At 38.9% G+C, this 16,595-nt stretch overlaps 1 protein-coding gene across 3 annotated transcripts in view; it reads right to left on the bottom strand.

Moving 5' to 3' along the window:
- AKAP6 (A-kinase anchoring protein 6) overlaps positions 1–16,595 on the bottom strand; it is a 493,795-nt gene that overhangs the window by 135,603 nt on the left and 341,597 nt on the right. For all 3 annotated transcript variants that reach the window (XM_043921795.1, XM_043921796.1, XM_043921797.1), the window contains exon 8: positions 3,643–3,791. In XM_043921795.1, the coding sequence (XP_043777730.1) occupies positions 3,643–3,791 (149 nt within the window). The remainder of the gene's footprint in view (positions 1–3,642; positions 3,792–16,595) is intronic.

Raw genomic sequence — 16,595 nt, 5'->3', positions numbered from 1 at the left:
AGTGGGACAGACATGGCCCTGCCTCATGGAGTCCACATGTTGTTTGCTCTAAGCTTCCCTGGCACCCTCTGCCTCCCCTTCTTCTTCATGATACAGAGAAATACTGGTTTAATGCTGCTCTCTTGATAGACTGTAAATTTCATGAAGGTAGGGACTACGGTCTATCTGTGTCTGTAAGTGCTCAGTACATGTTTGTTCAGATTAAACTGGAAAATTCTTCCCCTGCCCTAGCCCTCTTCCGAAAATCACCTCTAGAGTCCCGTCTCTCTCTATCATTCCTGACTTGCTCCAATTCTCCCACCACCGTCAGAACTGAGCCCCACCTTCCATGAGCCCTGCTCCCTACTCTAAGCAGATTCCTAACTCATCACTTTGATCCTTCACTCTATGTTGTTTATAGATCTGGTTCCTCCTACTAAATAAACTGTGAGCTTCTCAAGGGCAGGGACCATTTCATTTTTGCCTTTTAACCTCTATACTTCATAAAGTTCGTATTTAATAATATTTGTCAAATTAATGAATTTCATTTTTCACTTAAGCCTGCTTTGCAGTGTTTTGTCCAAACTTCCTTGTGGCTTAAATGAAATTGCCTTAAGACTCTTCTGTCTCTCTATAGTAGGACAATACCATAATTCAAATTTCATATACCATATGGAACATGCATAACATGTTATTTAGGGGGAAAAATGTTTATCAAGGGTCTGAGCTAAATTTTCAGAGAGAGGGCAAAATGCGACTTCATGGACTGTTCACTACATCATGACTCAGGGCTCTGAGGTGAGGTCCTGGACAAGCCAGTCACCCAGCCTTTTTGCCTCCCAGTTCTATTATTTATAAGCTAAACAAAAGACATGCTTTGTAATCTACTCTAAGTCTTGACAGGAAGTAGGATACTACTTACTAAAATAAACAAGATTTTGAAATTCATTATAGAAATGAAATCAGACAACCCCTTAATAGAAAGAGGTGTCAGAAAGACAGATGATTATACTTTACAAAGTTTACAAAAGAGTGTTCCTGATGAAATCTGCTCAGAAAATTGTGCCATGCATGTAGTATGCCTTCAGTGAATATTTACAGGATGAAAGAAACAAACAAGACAATCTACAAGCTTTCATTTAAATCAACAGGAGCCAAAAGCACCAACCTGCTCCCTTTGAGAATCACCAGTGACTCAAGCGTTGCAGGTCCCTCCAGGAAGCTACGGTTTCCCACTTCGCTACTTAGGAACCAGTGCCCAGTGTCTCCCACAGAGGAACACACTCTTGTTACCACAGCTCACGCAGCTCCACACACTGTCAGGGAAATCTTCCCACCGCACATATTCATGACTGTCAAACACACATTTCATGGTGGTACACAAGCTGTGTTAAATCACCTTGATACACACCTTTTCATCAAGCCAGAGAGGTTATAAATTCATTTCTAAACAATATTTTGGTTACACAAAAATCTGAGAAATTTAAGATCTCCGTTCAATCTAGCAGCTGAGTCTTCCCTGGAATAACCTTATACATTTTTCAACTACATATTCTCCTTTGCATGGACATAGGCTGGAGGAGGAAATAAAAATATCTGGATTGCATCACCAACTTAATGTTCTCTTCAGTGGATTGGATATCTACCTGCATATGGAATGAAGATCCTAGAAGACCCACATTATTCCCACAATATCTTATCAAAAACAATGCTCATTCTGTGTAACAAAAGGAACTGTTAATGAAGTTCATGTATCATTGGAGCAGATAATTTTAGAAGGCTGTGTTCTTAAGGTTTCAGAATTACAGATTCAACTGTGGGAGCAAAGCGTCTTAGGAGCAGGACGCCCCAGATAACCTCACCCACGTACATTTCTCAAACAATGGTTTTCTGTATGTAAACAGAAAACAGAAAGGAGTATATGGTTTTTGTCCTTAGTATTAAATAGCTGCCTTTTCTTCAGCACACTCTTAAATTTCCTCACAATGCACAGCCTTCAGCACCCTAAGGAGCGTAAACAAAGGATATCAGGCAAGTTCACCTACTCCCACTTCACAGAACAATGCTTGCTGTTAACTAAGCCATTCCCAGGGCAGATTTATGATTTGTGGAGCCCAGAGTAAATACTCAGGTTGGGCCCTTGGAATCTGAGGTCAGAAGCACGTGGTAACAGCTCAATCCCTAGGCCTTTTAGAAAACATGAAAATGTGACCTAAAGTTTTTGGTGGTGGGTACACCAGGGACTATTTAGGCATTTAGAGAAATTAAACCACATTAAGGCCTCAAAACAGCTTATTGTTCACGCTCGAATATTTAACCTTTTCTTTCTAATTTGCTGTCATGCTTTTCCTCTTGTGAATAAATGTCTTCTGAATCATAGAAGATAAATCAAATACATGCTCACATGTCTATATATAAAAAATATCTTAAAAGGGCAACAAATTGTATAGAGAGGTAAATTTTAAAAGTTAAAAAGCCGTTGCCCATTTCCTAAAAAGAATTACAACTCGAATTCTTTTCTTGCATTCTTAGACCTCGGGTTATATCACAAGACAGAATTTGTAACCTGTGTTGTTAATTTATCCTCAAAATCTGGACGAGAATTTTAAGTCACATCAGAACTATAAGCACGTAAGAGAAAAAAGAAAGCAAATGCACGGAAAGACATTTTTTCTCTTGCCTTTTGAAGGAATATTTTGGCTAGAGTTACTCCCCATTGGTTTATACTATGCTGTTAACATGTTATGGAACTTGGGGGAACAGTTTCTCTCCCTTGTTGTCTGGCTCAAGTATAAAAGAAAATAGGTTACTCTTTCCATTTTAATGAGTATAATTATTATCAAGTCATTAAAATTATGAAATGATTAAATTTCATTATACTCTTTTACTCTTTAATAATCACCTACTAAATATTAAAATTGAACCAGAAAAGAAATTTTAAAATATATAGTATTTTATAAATCTCATATATGTATTATATATATGTGTGTATATATATATATATATATATACACACACACACACACACAGAGAATGTTTGCATAATTTTGAAGTAATTTGGAAATACTTGAATGCATTACTTAACTATTCAGTAGCACGGGTAGTTAGTATAATATAAATACAGCCATAGATCTCAGGCTGAATGAAACTGTTGGTGGGTCACTGAAGTTGCTGGGTCTTTTCATGTAACACAGACAATAAGCACTAGTCCATCATTCCACTTGACTTCATGCGATGCTAACCAGTCCATAGTCCCTAAACAATTATTAAATATCTGTATTTTCAAAAAATTATGTTCCACCAGTTTCCAGTGAGGTTCTGGTGTTTAAAATTTGCTTAGATAGACTTTAAACTATGAGGTTTAAAGAGAGGGAAATACGCTGAGAAAATTCCAGGCACAGTGTAGTGACAGAAACGCTCAGAAAATCACAAGACTGTTTTGAACACATAATACCAAAGTTAGGAAGTCCTGGGTGAGATGACAGACTGATAAAATCCATAGTCTTCAATTCTGGCATGAATGGAAAAGGACATAAATACCTTGTCTATCGCACTTCTCTTGCTAGCTTGGGAGGAAATGCCCGCCTAACACCAACCAGTGGAACATCGTTGAAAAAAGTAGAGATTAATGAGAATAAAATAACAAAAAGAATAGCTCCCTACCCATTGCCTCCTCCTGAATGAACTTTTGACATATCAGCAAACTCTTCTTTCCGTTTGCTGCCGCTGGTGTATTGCTCACTGTACAGCTTGAGGGACATCTGCTCAACAGCATCTCTTTGTGCTTCCAGGTAGCATAGTTGAACCTCAGCCTGGAGAGAGAAACAAAGAGGAATGGCTGTTTTAATCTGGAAGGAATGCATTTCAAGTGAGGTGTAACAACACAGAAAACGGGAATTGTTCACATCATTATACCGCTCCTTTTCAGCTTGGATTTAATGGGATCAGCTGGGCATATTACAGAATTATATTGTAGATCTGAATCTTATAAGTTCCTCCTTAAAATATAATCTGAATAAATGAACTCTCAGAAGACTCAGTAAATATCACAAAATATCCCTGAGATCATAATACTGTATGATGAGACTTTATATAAAATTTCTGTGAAATTCCTTAATAATATTCTTCCTCATACTGCCACATATGTAACATTTTTTTTTTTTAAAGAGTCCCCTTCCAACCCATACATTTGCATGGACACATACTCTGGATGCTTCTCATTAGCTTTACCCTGAGGAGAATAAAAAAGCCTAGGACTAATTCAATATCTCTTCAATAGGGATAAGACTTCCTACATTACTTTTTTTTGGTTCTCTGTATTTTGTCTTAATAATTTTAAAATAGAAAGAACAGCGATTTTGCTTACATGCAGGCTTGAATTGTTAAATTTTTCATAGATACTTGGGGCTCACTGTACTAAAAGGAGAGGTAGTAAGTTCACCATGCTGTTTTCTATCAAACCAAGGCCAAAAGAATGCTGAATAACATTTGGCAAGGAAATGTATTGAAGAGATGCTTTATTTATTGCAGCTGTTGTGATCCCTGTGGCTTTAGAGTTCCCCAGAACACCAGATAAAACGGGGAATGAAGTCTTCTCAGTGGCATGCTTGCCTGTGGTGAAGGAAAAAGGCCAGTGCTGAGTACATGTGTACTGTGGACCAAAGGAGCTCTTAAGGTCTTTTTGTGTGCTTCACTAAATCCCACATGCCTGTTAACATTTCTCAACAGCCTTAAAATTTCTACTTCTTTATTATTTAATTATATATTCTCCTACAGAAAGACCAAGTCTGGGTCAGTTGCTGGGTAGTTGCCAGATTTCCATAACATGTAGGAAAAGCAGAGTCAGAGATGACCTTCTACTCTTCATGTCCATGGCCAGCTGAGGCCTCTTGCACACTCTCTGGTTTTATAGGCGCAATTGTGGGGGGGAAAAAAAGAGTGTCATAAAGTAGCAGCTGCTTAAAAGGGCGAATCAGGACTCTGTAAAGGAAATGGGTAGCTTATGAAATGGAAGATCTCAAATCATTCTAGAATTTGTATTTTGTTCTTTTCCACAGGAGCTAATTGTGAATGCTCTAGATATTGAGGAAGAACTTAAAAAATACTAAAATTACTATATTCATGTAATCGAAGTTTCTGCAATCTATGTATTGGTTCATGTAACCTTTTTTCGCCCAAACTAATTGACTTGCACAAGGATTAAGAATTACGTCAAGCACTATAAACTAAGGATAATGTTACATGGAGTATTTTCAGTATGGGAAGAAAGGGTGTGGCTAGTGGAAAGCTAAAAGGAAATACTAAATCTAGTGTTAGTCAGCCTATTTATTAATAGATGGAGAAAAAGAAGGCATGGAGCATATTAATGACAACATAGAAGAGTGCCAACTCAGAGGTTTGCAGGTATCACAGAATTTGAAGAAATATCTAGAGACCTAAGAATATTCTTTAATGGTTGGGGGGAAGAAAATGAAACTGAATATAGGGAGTCAATGATTAGAAAAAAACATAGACAATAGAAATGTATTGGTTCTATATCTTTCAATAAAGTATACAATATTCCCAAGCAACTAAATATGAGATCATTGAGAGATACTGAACAGTAGTCAAAGAACTTAATACAGCTAGAGATTATCATACTAAGTGAAGTCATAAAGTGAAAGACAAATACCATATGATATCACTAAAGTATGAACAAATGAACCTATCTACAAAATAGAAACAGATTCATAAACATAGAGAACAGACTTGTGGTTGCCAAGGAGGAGGGGGGAAGGAGAAGAATGGACTGGGAGTTTGGGGTTGGCAGATGCAAAATATTACATTTAAAATGGATAAACAACAAGGTTTAGCACAGAGACCTGTATTCAATATCCTGTGATAAACCATAATGGAAAAGAATATTAAAAAAGAATGTCTATAAGTAAATAACCGAGTCACCTTGCTGTACTGCAGAAATTGGCACAATGTTGTAAATCAACTATACTTCAATAAAAAGTAGTGATAAAATAATTTTTAAAAGATAACTTAAAAACAAAAATCTTTCCAAATGCTATCCCCACTGCTCCCCTTCTCAACACTATGGGGATAATGAGGAGACATCCCACACAAATTATTCTTTTGGAAATCCTATTAAAATAATGAATCTACACCATTAGATGCCAAAGCTGCACGTCTGATCCACAGAGGTCCCTGTTAGTTTTTAACCAGCCTAAGGTAGCAAACTAGACCACTGCTTGTTTTTGGTAAAGATCTCAAAAATGTGTGCCACTGGTCACAAAATCAATGTAAAGAGGGAGGCCAACTTCATATAGACTCATCACTACCATGGAAAAATAATTGAAGCTCAGCCCTTTGAGATCCTCGGCCATCTCTGTGCACAAGGGTAGCATCTCTTGTGTGACACAGATTCCCAGAAAGGAATTCAGAGAACAATGCTGAGAGCAACTGGAGAAACAATTAGTCACCTTACAAAAATGATTGAAATGCTATGATCTAAGACTTTTATTGCACAATATCTCATAGGCATTTGACATAGGAAACTTCCCTGTGCTAAAAAGGAGATGAATTAGATGGCCCAGCTTTTCCTATCCATCTGTATTTCTATCTCTGCTTTCAGTGATTCATTTCAAAACGTGATGATAAAAATAGAACCAAAGTTTCTTCGGCTAAGGTTGAATGACTTTGCCAGTCTAAATCTCTCTGCGAGCTGCCTTAACTTTTTCTCATACTGTATTTTACTCCACAGATAAATTTTTAGGAGAAAGATTTGGAGAAACTATAGTTCTTGAAAAAAATAGTCATACTGAATCTTTGATTAAAATAATTTCATTTATTGAAGCAATAGTTAGAACCGGACATGAAACAATGAACTGGCTTAAAATTGGGAAAGGAGTACATCAAGGCTGTATAGTTTCACCCTGCTTATTTAACTTGTATGCAGACTACATCATGCGAAATGCTGGGCTGGATGAAGCACAAGCTGGAATCCAGATTGCCAGGAGAAATACGCAGATGACACCACTCTTATGGCAGAAAGCAAAGAACTAAACAGCCTCCTGATGAAAGTCAAAGAGGAGAGTTAAAAAGCTGGTGTAAAACTCAACATTCAAAAAACTAAGATCATGGCCATCCAGTCCTATCCCTTAATGGTAAATAGATGGGGAAACAGTGGAGACAGTCACAGGCTTTCTTCTCTCAGGCTCCAAAACCACTGCAGATGGTGACTGCAGCCATGAAATTAAAAGACGCTTACTTCTTGGAAGAAAAGCCATGACAAACCTAGAGAGCTAAAAAGTACTAGTTAAAGTAATAGTAGTTAAAAAGTAGAGACATTGCTGACAGAAGTCTGTCTAGTCAGAGCTATGGTTTTTCCAGTAGTCATGTATGGATGCGAGATTAGGACCATAAAGAAGGCTGAGCACTGAAAAACTGATGCTTTCAAACTGTGTTGCTGGAGAAGACTCTTGAGAGTCCCTGGGACAGCAAGGAGAAGAAAAACAATTAATCATAAAGGAAATCAACCCTGAATATTTATTGAAAGGACTGATGCTGAAGCTTGAATACTTTGGCCACCGATGGGGAGAGCCAACTCATTGGAAAAGACCCTGATGTTGGGAAAGATTGAGGGCAGGGGAAGGAGGCAACAGAGAATGAGATGGCTGGATGGCCTTATCGATTCAAAGGACATGAGTTTGAGCCAACTCCAGGAGATAGTGAAGAACAAGGAAGCCTGGCATGCTGCAGTCCATGAGGTCGCAAAGAGGTGGACATCACTGAGCGACTGAATAACAATGAGAACAATGACAATTGTAGATACTTTAAAAGTGACTATATTTTACAAATAGAAACATAGACTATAGTATATTAAATAATATTACTGATGTGTAATCAACAAGATTTGATAACTTATTCATTAAGAAAAATGAAAAGGAACAAGAAGGAACAGACTCACTGACAGATCTACCTCTCACTTCCTGGCCAGTGTCATCAATGGGAATATAAAATGAGTAGCATAGACAAAGGGAACAAATGAGGTAAAACAGAGACTTTTGCTTTGAGGTACTAGTATGTTTCCCAAAATGAAATGTTCAGCAAGCAAGAGGAAATATTAGGACTGAAATATAAACCCAGAGGCAAGGGCTGACACTAGGAGATGAAATGAGAATGCCATGGGAGACCGTGTATGATGAGAAGAGAAAAAGGATCAGCTCTTTCTTATTCTAATTGAGGCCTGCTTAAGACCTCAGCTGACCTAAAGTGATGGATTCTCAAATACTCTACCTCCCTCTCCGCCAGCCCCAAATCCATTTTATAGATAGTTCCTTGATCTTTTTGATTCACATCTGGGATCACTGGTTCTTGTTGTTTCAGGGCTTAATTCTGGACCTCTTTATTTAAACTCTTTTCCATGGCTTTCAATGCTACCTATGTAGTAACAGCTCCCTATTCTCTCCTCTGAGTGCCATACTTATACATACAATCAACCACTGCTAACTGAATTTACTTTAAGCATAGCTGTTGAAAACACTCTCCATTCTCATCCTTACTGCATGCCTCCAAACTTTCTGTTCTTAGTACCCTCCCTTTAAATAAATGGCACCATGTGTTGCTTAGGTCAGAAACCTGAGAATCATCCATGACTCCTCTTCATCATTTCCTACAACCAGTTACTCCCTAAATTCTGTTGATTCTTCTTTCAAAATGTCTCTCCAGTCTGTCTTCCCAGTCTGCATTGCTGCCAGCCTGGTCCAAACCTTTATCAACTCTCCCCTGTAGTATAGCAATTATCTTCTAATGTGTATCTCCCTTTGCCCATTCCTGCCTCTCCCATCTCTTCCATTACAATGTCCAAGTGGTCTCTATAAAACATAAGTTGGTTTCATACTGCATTTAGATCTAAAACACAAACTTAGAACATAGCTCATTAGATTTGCTTCCTGCCTACCTTAGACCTCATTCCCTACTTCTCTCTTTCTTGATCACTATGCCCCTTGTCATGCTTTCCTTCTTCCTTCTTTAAATAGCTCTTTCCTCTCTAAGGACCTTTGCACATACTGTTCCCTTTCTCTAGAACATTGTCTTGCCAATGACTTCTCATTCCTCAGCTCTCAGCTGACATGTTAGTTCTCAGGGAGGCTTCTCTGTCCACCTTATCAAAAGTAGACCCACTCTATTTTTCTCCATTTCAGAACAGTGTTAATTTCCTTTACAGCACATATCTCAATTTAGAATTCTTAGATTTGCTGGCTTATACTTTCTCTGTCTCCGTTTCCAGACTCTAAGCTCCATACAGGGATGGTGTTTCTCTGTCTGCTTGGCCATTCTGTATTTCCAGCACCTAGGCAGTATCTTGAATGTGATAGACACTTAGTAAATAATTTATTGCTCATATAGTCACTAAGCCTTTATCATGTGTCAGGAACTACACCAAGAACTATGGGTACAAAGAAGAACAAAATATTGTCCCTTTTCTCAAGGGATTGCAGTGTAGTGGAGGAAAGAGCCATGGCAACAAGTAGATAAGTGCGCTGAGTAAAATGATGGTGGGGGAGGATGGGAAATGAAGCATTGCATGAAGGTGAGGAATGGGCAGTAAAAGCCAGGTAGAGGTAACATTTGAGCCAGATCTGGAAGTATGGGTATATCTTTGTCAGGTAAAGAAGCAGATGAATATCTTTACAGGTAGAATTCTTCATTTGTTCAGAGGCCCAGACTTACAAAAGGATGTGGCATGTTCAGAGAATGGTGGCTGCAGCTTTGGGGGCATTTAGACAAAGAGGCTAAAGTAGAGGGGATAGGCTATGGAGAATGTCACTTTAGGGAATCTGAGCTCTTTAATGACCTACCAAGAAGATGTCACTGTTTCTGTGATGGCCTTAATCTACTATCTGCCTTCTTCTGTCATGAGATGGGTTAGTCCAGATACACTCATAAAGTTCCTACCTCCTGATGTCGCATTGAGAAGAGAATCAACAGTTTCCAATGGGACAGAAGCCCAGCAATCCAACAGAGAGAATGCCTACCTAAGAGATTCTATTAATTCACTTCTCTCTAGTAAACTTTTAAAATAATGTTATGGGTTTATTTCACATAATGTGTCCTCTTCAAATTGTATGTTGAAGCCTTAAACCTAAATGTGACTGTAATTGGGGACAGGGTCTTTAAAAAGATAATTAAGGTTAAATAGATCACAAGGGTGTGGCCCTAATCCAACAGGACTGGTGTCTTTATAAAATGATGAAGAGTGGTCCCACAGAGAAAAGGCCATGTGAGGATGCAGTAAGAAGGAAGTTGGTCATCCACAAGCAAGGGGAGAGGCCTCCTATAGAAACCAAACCTGTCAACTACTTGATCTGGGACTTCCAGCCTCCAGAACTGTAAGAAATAAATTTCTATTGTTTAAGCCACCCAGTCTGTGTATTTTTTATTGCCACCCTAGTAGACTAACTAAGATTACGGCATCCAGTCCCATCACTTCATGGCAAATAGATGGGGAAACAGTGGAAACAGTGACTGACTTTATTTTGGGGGGCTCCAAAATCACTGCAGATGGTGACTGCAGCCATGAAATTAAAAGACATTTACTCCTTGGAAGGAAAGTTATGACCAACCTAGACAGCATATTAAAAATCAGAGACATTACTTTGTCAACAAAGGTCTGTCTAGTCAAGGCTATGGTTTTTCCAGTGGTCATGTATGGATGTGAGAGTTGGACTATAAAGAAAGCTGAGCACCGAAAAATTGATGCTTCTGAACTGTGGTGTTGGAGAAGACTCTTGAGAGACCCTTGGACTGCAAGGAGATCCAACCAGTCCATCATAAAGGAAATCAGTCCTGGGTGTTCATTGGAAGGACTGATGTTGAAGCTGAAACTCCAATATTTTGGCCAGCTGATGCAAATATCTGACTCATTTGAAAAGACCCTGATGTTGGGAATGACTGAAGGCAGGAGGAGAAGGGGATGACAGAGAATGAGATGGTTGGATAGCATCACTGACTTAATGGATATGAGTTTGGGTAAACTCCAGGAGTTGGTGATGGACAGGGAGGCCTGGTGTGCTGCGGTTCATGGGGTCACAAAGATTTGGACACGACTGAGCAACTGAACTGAGCTGAACTGAAGAAGACTAATACACATAATAAAGTTAGAATCACTGCCTTATCAGAGGTTTAATACAACTGCTTTGTTACTTATCATTGTTAGTATGTTTTCCCCTTTTATTTCCCAGGTGGCGCTAGTGGTAAAGAACCTGCCTGCCAACGCAGGAGACATAAGAGACTCGGGTTCAATCCTTGGGTCAGGAAGATCCCCTGGAGAAGGAAATGGCAATCCACTCCAGTATTCTTGCCTGGAGAATCCCGAGAACAGAGGAGCCTGGTGGGGCTACAGTCCATATGGTTTCAAAGCATTGGACACAACTGAAGCAACTTAGCATGCACAATTTACAATGTAGGCAGATTTAGTTGCTAAGTCATGTTCGACTCTTTGCAACCCCATGGATTGTAGCCTGCCATTCTCCTCTGTCCATGGGATTTCCCAGGCAAGAATACTGGAGTGGGTTGCCATTTTCTTTTCCAGGGGATCTTCCTGACTCAGGTATCAAACTTGGGTCTCCTGTATTGCAGGCAGATTCTTTACCAACTGAGCCACCAGGGAAGACCCTTGATTTACAACAGATACTTCAATTAAATCTTTAGAATTTCCTCTACTCATATGGAATTTTAAAATGTCTTCATTGAGACAGGTTTGATCCCTGGGTTGGGGAGATGCCCTGGAGAAGGAAATAGCAACCCACTCCAATATTCTTACCTGGAGAATCCCATGGACAGAGAAGCCTGGTGGCTACAGTCCATGGGGTCATGAAGAGCTGGACATGATTAAAGTGACTTAGCATGAATAGCCTAAATAATTAGAGACACTCCTCTTCAAATTTAGACTACATATTAATAATTTAGTCAGAACACAAGATAGTGTTCTAAAATATTCTATTTAAATTTGGCTTGGTATGTGGTGATTCAAATTCAGTGACATTCTCCTGAGCCCAAATAATCAACCATATACTTCCCTCTTGATGAGGGTGAAAGAGGAGAGTGAAAAAGCTGACTTAAAAGTCAATATTAAAAAAACTAAGATAATGGCATCTGGTCCCATCACTTTATGGTGAAAAGATGAGGAAAAAATGGAAACAGTGACAGATTTCCTCTTTTGGGGCTCTAAAATCACTGTGGATGGTGACTGCAGTCAGGAAATTAGAAGATGATTACTTCTTGCAGGAAAGCTATAACAAACCTAGACAGTGTATTAAAAAGCAAAGACATCACCTTGCCAACAAAGGTCCATATAAACAAGCCTATGGTTTTTCCAGTAATGTATGGATTTGAGAGCTGGACCATAAAGAAGGCTAAGTGCTGAAGAATTGATGCTTTTGAATTGTGGGGCTGGAGAAGACTCTTGAGAGTCCTTTGGACAGCAAGGAGATAAAACCAGCCAATCCCAAAGGAAACCAACCCTGAATACTCATTGGAAGGACTGATGCTGAAGCTCTAATATTTGGCCACCTGATGTGAAGAACCGACTCACTGGAAAAGACTCTCATGCTGGGAAAGATTGAAGGCAGGAGGATAAGAGGGCAACAGAGGATGAGATTGTTGGATGGCATCACCAAGTCAATGGACATGAACTTGGCAAACTCTGGCAGATGGTGAGGGACAGGGAGGCCTGGCATGCTGCAGTCCACGGGGTCGCAGAGAGTCGGACAGGACTTGGCGACTGAACAACAGCAGCAGCAGCAGCAACAACATACTTCCTCCCGATAATGTGTCTAACAACAAAATAGTTATTTAGCCCACTGTAAATTTGGTGGTGAGGGCGGTAAATTTCAGTTATTCTAACAATCTTGAAGGATTAAACCCACACTTACTTTTATAATCACATACAGATACATGCCTTGTCCTTGCCCTAAAAAGCACTGATTTAGTTGAGAAATATCAATTATTTCATTGTCACTGCATATCCCTCGGGTTAAGTATCCTGAGAATGTTAGAAAATTAATTTTACTCTTTCTTAACTCATGCCATTGTAGGTCTACCTGCTCACTTCATAGCTTCCCACCACATCTACCCAGCCACTTGCGTCTGGTTCCACATCCTCTGCTTTCTCTCCTGTTTCTGTGAAAAACGTCCATATTTCTACCCAAGACCAATCCCCTCCACTTAGACACAAAGACCCCCTCCTATCTATGCAAAGATTATCACCCCAGGAGCAAATCACCCATCTCTTCTTCCTCAAGTTTTTTCCTCTCCTCTCCACTATATTATTCTCATTAGCACATTCCCCACCCCACCCCCCAAATGCTGTATTTCTCCCTTGGTAAAATAAATAAAGAGTTTCTCAGGTGGTGCAGTGGTAAAGACTCTGCCTGCCGATGCAGGAAAAAAAAGAGACGCAGGTTCCCTGGGTCTGAAAGATCCCCCAGAGGAGGAATGACAACTGACTCCTGTAATCTTGCCTGGGAAATTCCAGGGACAAAGGAGCCTGGCAGGCTACAGTCCATGGGGTCGCATGGGGTCCGACATAACAGAGAGACTGAGCACAACCATACAAAATAAATAAATATAAAGGAAAAATACTCTTTTGACATCAATTGATACCAATCTATTCTTGGCTTAAGCCCCATTTCTCTGTTCTTCATTACAGCAAAATCACTTTTATCCACATTATCTATACTCACTATGCCCAATTCCTCTCCTATTTTCTCTTGAATGTACTCCAACTAGGCTTTTATCCACATGCCACAGTTGAGTCCTCAACCTATCCTGACCCGCTTCAGCAGGGCCAGTGGGCTTGCTCGAGGGCTCTAGGGGTATTGTGACCTTGTTTGCATGACAGCTCCATCCCTAACCTCTCTTAAGTCTTTGCTAAAATGTCATCTTCTTATTCAGGTCTTTTTTGATCTTCTACTTAATACTTCAACTGACTCCTGCCTCCTACTCCCCACCCCCCACCCCCCTACCCAGCAATCCTTACTGTCCTTCATATATATTTACCTTGTGTAGCCAAAATAGGTAACTTATTTTATATTGTCTATCTTCCAATTGTGGACTGGAAGCTGTGAGTGGACAGGGGCTTTTATCTATGTATCCATTGCTATATTTTATCCATGTATTCACTGCTTTTATCTATGTATTCATCACCATATCCCCAGCACCCAGCACAGCACAGTACATGGTATGTGAGAGGCAATCTATATAAATTAGCTGAATACATTTTACAGATTTTGAAAATTTTAAATGGTTTAAAATGTACAAAGAAATAAGATAGTTTAAGGTTGTAGCCTCAGTTTAAATTTGAAAATAGTTGGCTTTATTCTCTCTTAAAAAGGAGACTATTTTTTTCTTTGACCAAAAATTATTGAAATATATAACTTGTTTCCTTTTATCTAGAGAAAAGGAAGAAGAAAACCTTCTTTATTTTGAGTCATTTTGTAATATTTTATTCAGCTAATAGAGTGCTCTTATATGTCACATATCATATTAAAAGCTAACCACAATGGTCTCACGCTTATAGAATGAAAATTTCACCTATTGTCATAATGGAGTAAGCTACACAATACATTTCAAAATGAAGTTTGAAGTCTTCTGGGTAAGAATGTGTTGAAGCTTAATAAAACCTGATTTCCCATTTAAAATAAAAAAACAGTCATTTGAGCTTATGGAAGGGACATCAGCATTTGGAAGAATCTGCACCAGCTCAGGAAGACCATGGCAATCCATCAATACAATGGAGGGGAACTGTACATTTTCTGACAATAATTTTGTTATTTGGGAATATTTTCCTACTTTTACTAGTCTTTTTTCTTTACCTTTGATGCACTGTCTCTAAGCACACACCTTTTCCCCTTATGCCTTATACAAATATGCCGCCCCTCTAACCTTCCTGTAGAATTCATCTCTTGCAACTGACCCAAATCACTTCATTCTTCTGGAAACACCTTCAGGTCCCTAAACCCCCAAAGACTCTGACAAGGACTTTCAGGATTGATTAGAATCTCCATTTGGAAATCTCCATGCTTTTGTTTGGCAGAATTCCTCATATTCACTCCAGGATTGAGAGTTGTCACATCTATAGTGGTTTTTTGTTTCCTAAGACCCTAAAATGAACTCTGGGAAGACATTTATCACACATCCATGATTAGCCACGTTCTGCTGCTACTGCTAAATCACTTCAGTCGTGTCCGACTCTGTGCGACCCCATAGACTTCAGCCCACCAGGCTCCTCCGTCCCTGGGATTCTCCAGGCAAGAACACTGGAGTGGGTTGCCATTTCCTTCTCCAATGCATGAAAGTGAAAAGTGAAAATGAAGTCTAATTAAGTACAAATATTATTTGGTGATACAAAGGAGGAGTCCTGTGTATAGGACTGAGTTAGAGCACCAAAGTTTCCTTCTCCTAAGAGTTGGAGCAGAGACTAAGGACTACAGAGCAATGCATCTCTCTTTAGAATAAAGTTGATTAAAGGTCTTCACTTCTTCATTTGACAAATATATTTTGAGAGTCTCTTTATGTGTAAGACATTGTAGAAGATACAAATCTGGGTCAGACATGGTGCTTGTCCTTAGGGAACCTATAACCTAGAATTATAAAAATTATATCACACATAACAGGAGCTAAAATATTTATTCAAGGATATGACCAATACACTTTGAAAATACTGCCAAAGAAACAATTACTCAGTTGGTTAGGATATTCTTTTTATCAATGGATAAAAAACTTTTAAAAGTATTTAAATATTTCTCATTAAAAATAAAATACATATTAAAATTTAGGAAGATGCTTAAAGCTATTTCAATATCATACTCAGCAAGTAAGTGAGTGAAAGTTGCTCAGTCATGTCCAACTCTTTGTGATCCCATGGACTGAATACTGGAGTGGGTAGCCTTTCCCTTCATCTAGGGGATCTTTCCAACCCAGGGATCGAATCCAGGTCTGCCGCATTGCAGGCGGATTCTTTACCAGTTGAGCCACAAAGGAAGCCCAAGAATACTGGAGTGGGTAGCCTATCCCATCTCCAGCAGATCTTCCCAACACAGGAATCGAATCAGGTTCCCCTGAATTGCAGGCAGATTCTTTACCAACTAAGCTATGAGATTATTACAAATACTAATCTTTGTACTTTAGGCTATAAAATTTCTCTGACCATACTGGCATCGCCAGAAAACCTAGACTTATATTCCCAAGGTTTATTTATACATATTCATGGATAATAATGTCAAGAAAACTGCAAAAGATAACTGATTTAAATAAAAATATTGTATTTCTATATTTAAAAGGTCATCTTTCTGTCCACTGACTTGGTGCTAGTGGTAAACCATTAAAACTATTCACTGTAATGTTTAAGAAATCCAATTTTAAAGCTATATACTTAATGGTATTTATTAAATGGGAAGCATTTAAACAAAGCAGAAAAATTAACATGAATGCTATTTTCATTATTTCTTCTGCATTTGTATGTAAAGAAAAATGTCATCTTCCTCCATGTTAATGAGAGAAGAGATGCCTATATTAAAAACAACGATAACACCTCCACTTAAACATAAAGAACAAATATATCACAC

Source organism: Cervus elaphus, chromosome 13, assembly GCF_910594005.1.
Source record: "Cervus elaphus chromosome 13, mCerEla1.1, whole genome shotgun sequence".
NCBI lineage: Eukaryota > Metazoa > Chordata > Mammalia > Artiodactyla > Cervidae > Cervus > Cervus elaphus.
Note: the sequence above shows the minus strand (reverse complement) of the source record. Positions and strands in the feature narration are given on the sequence as shown.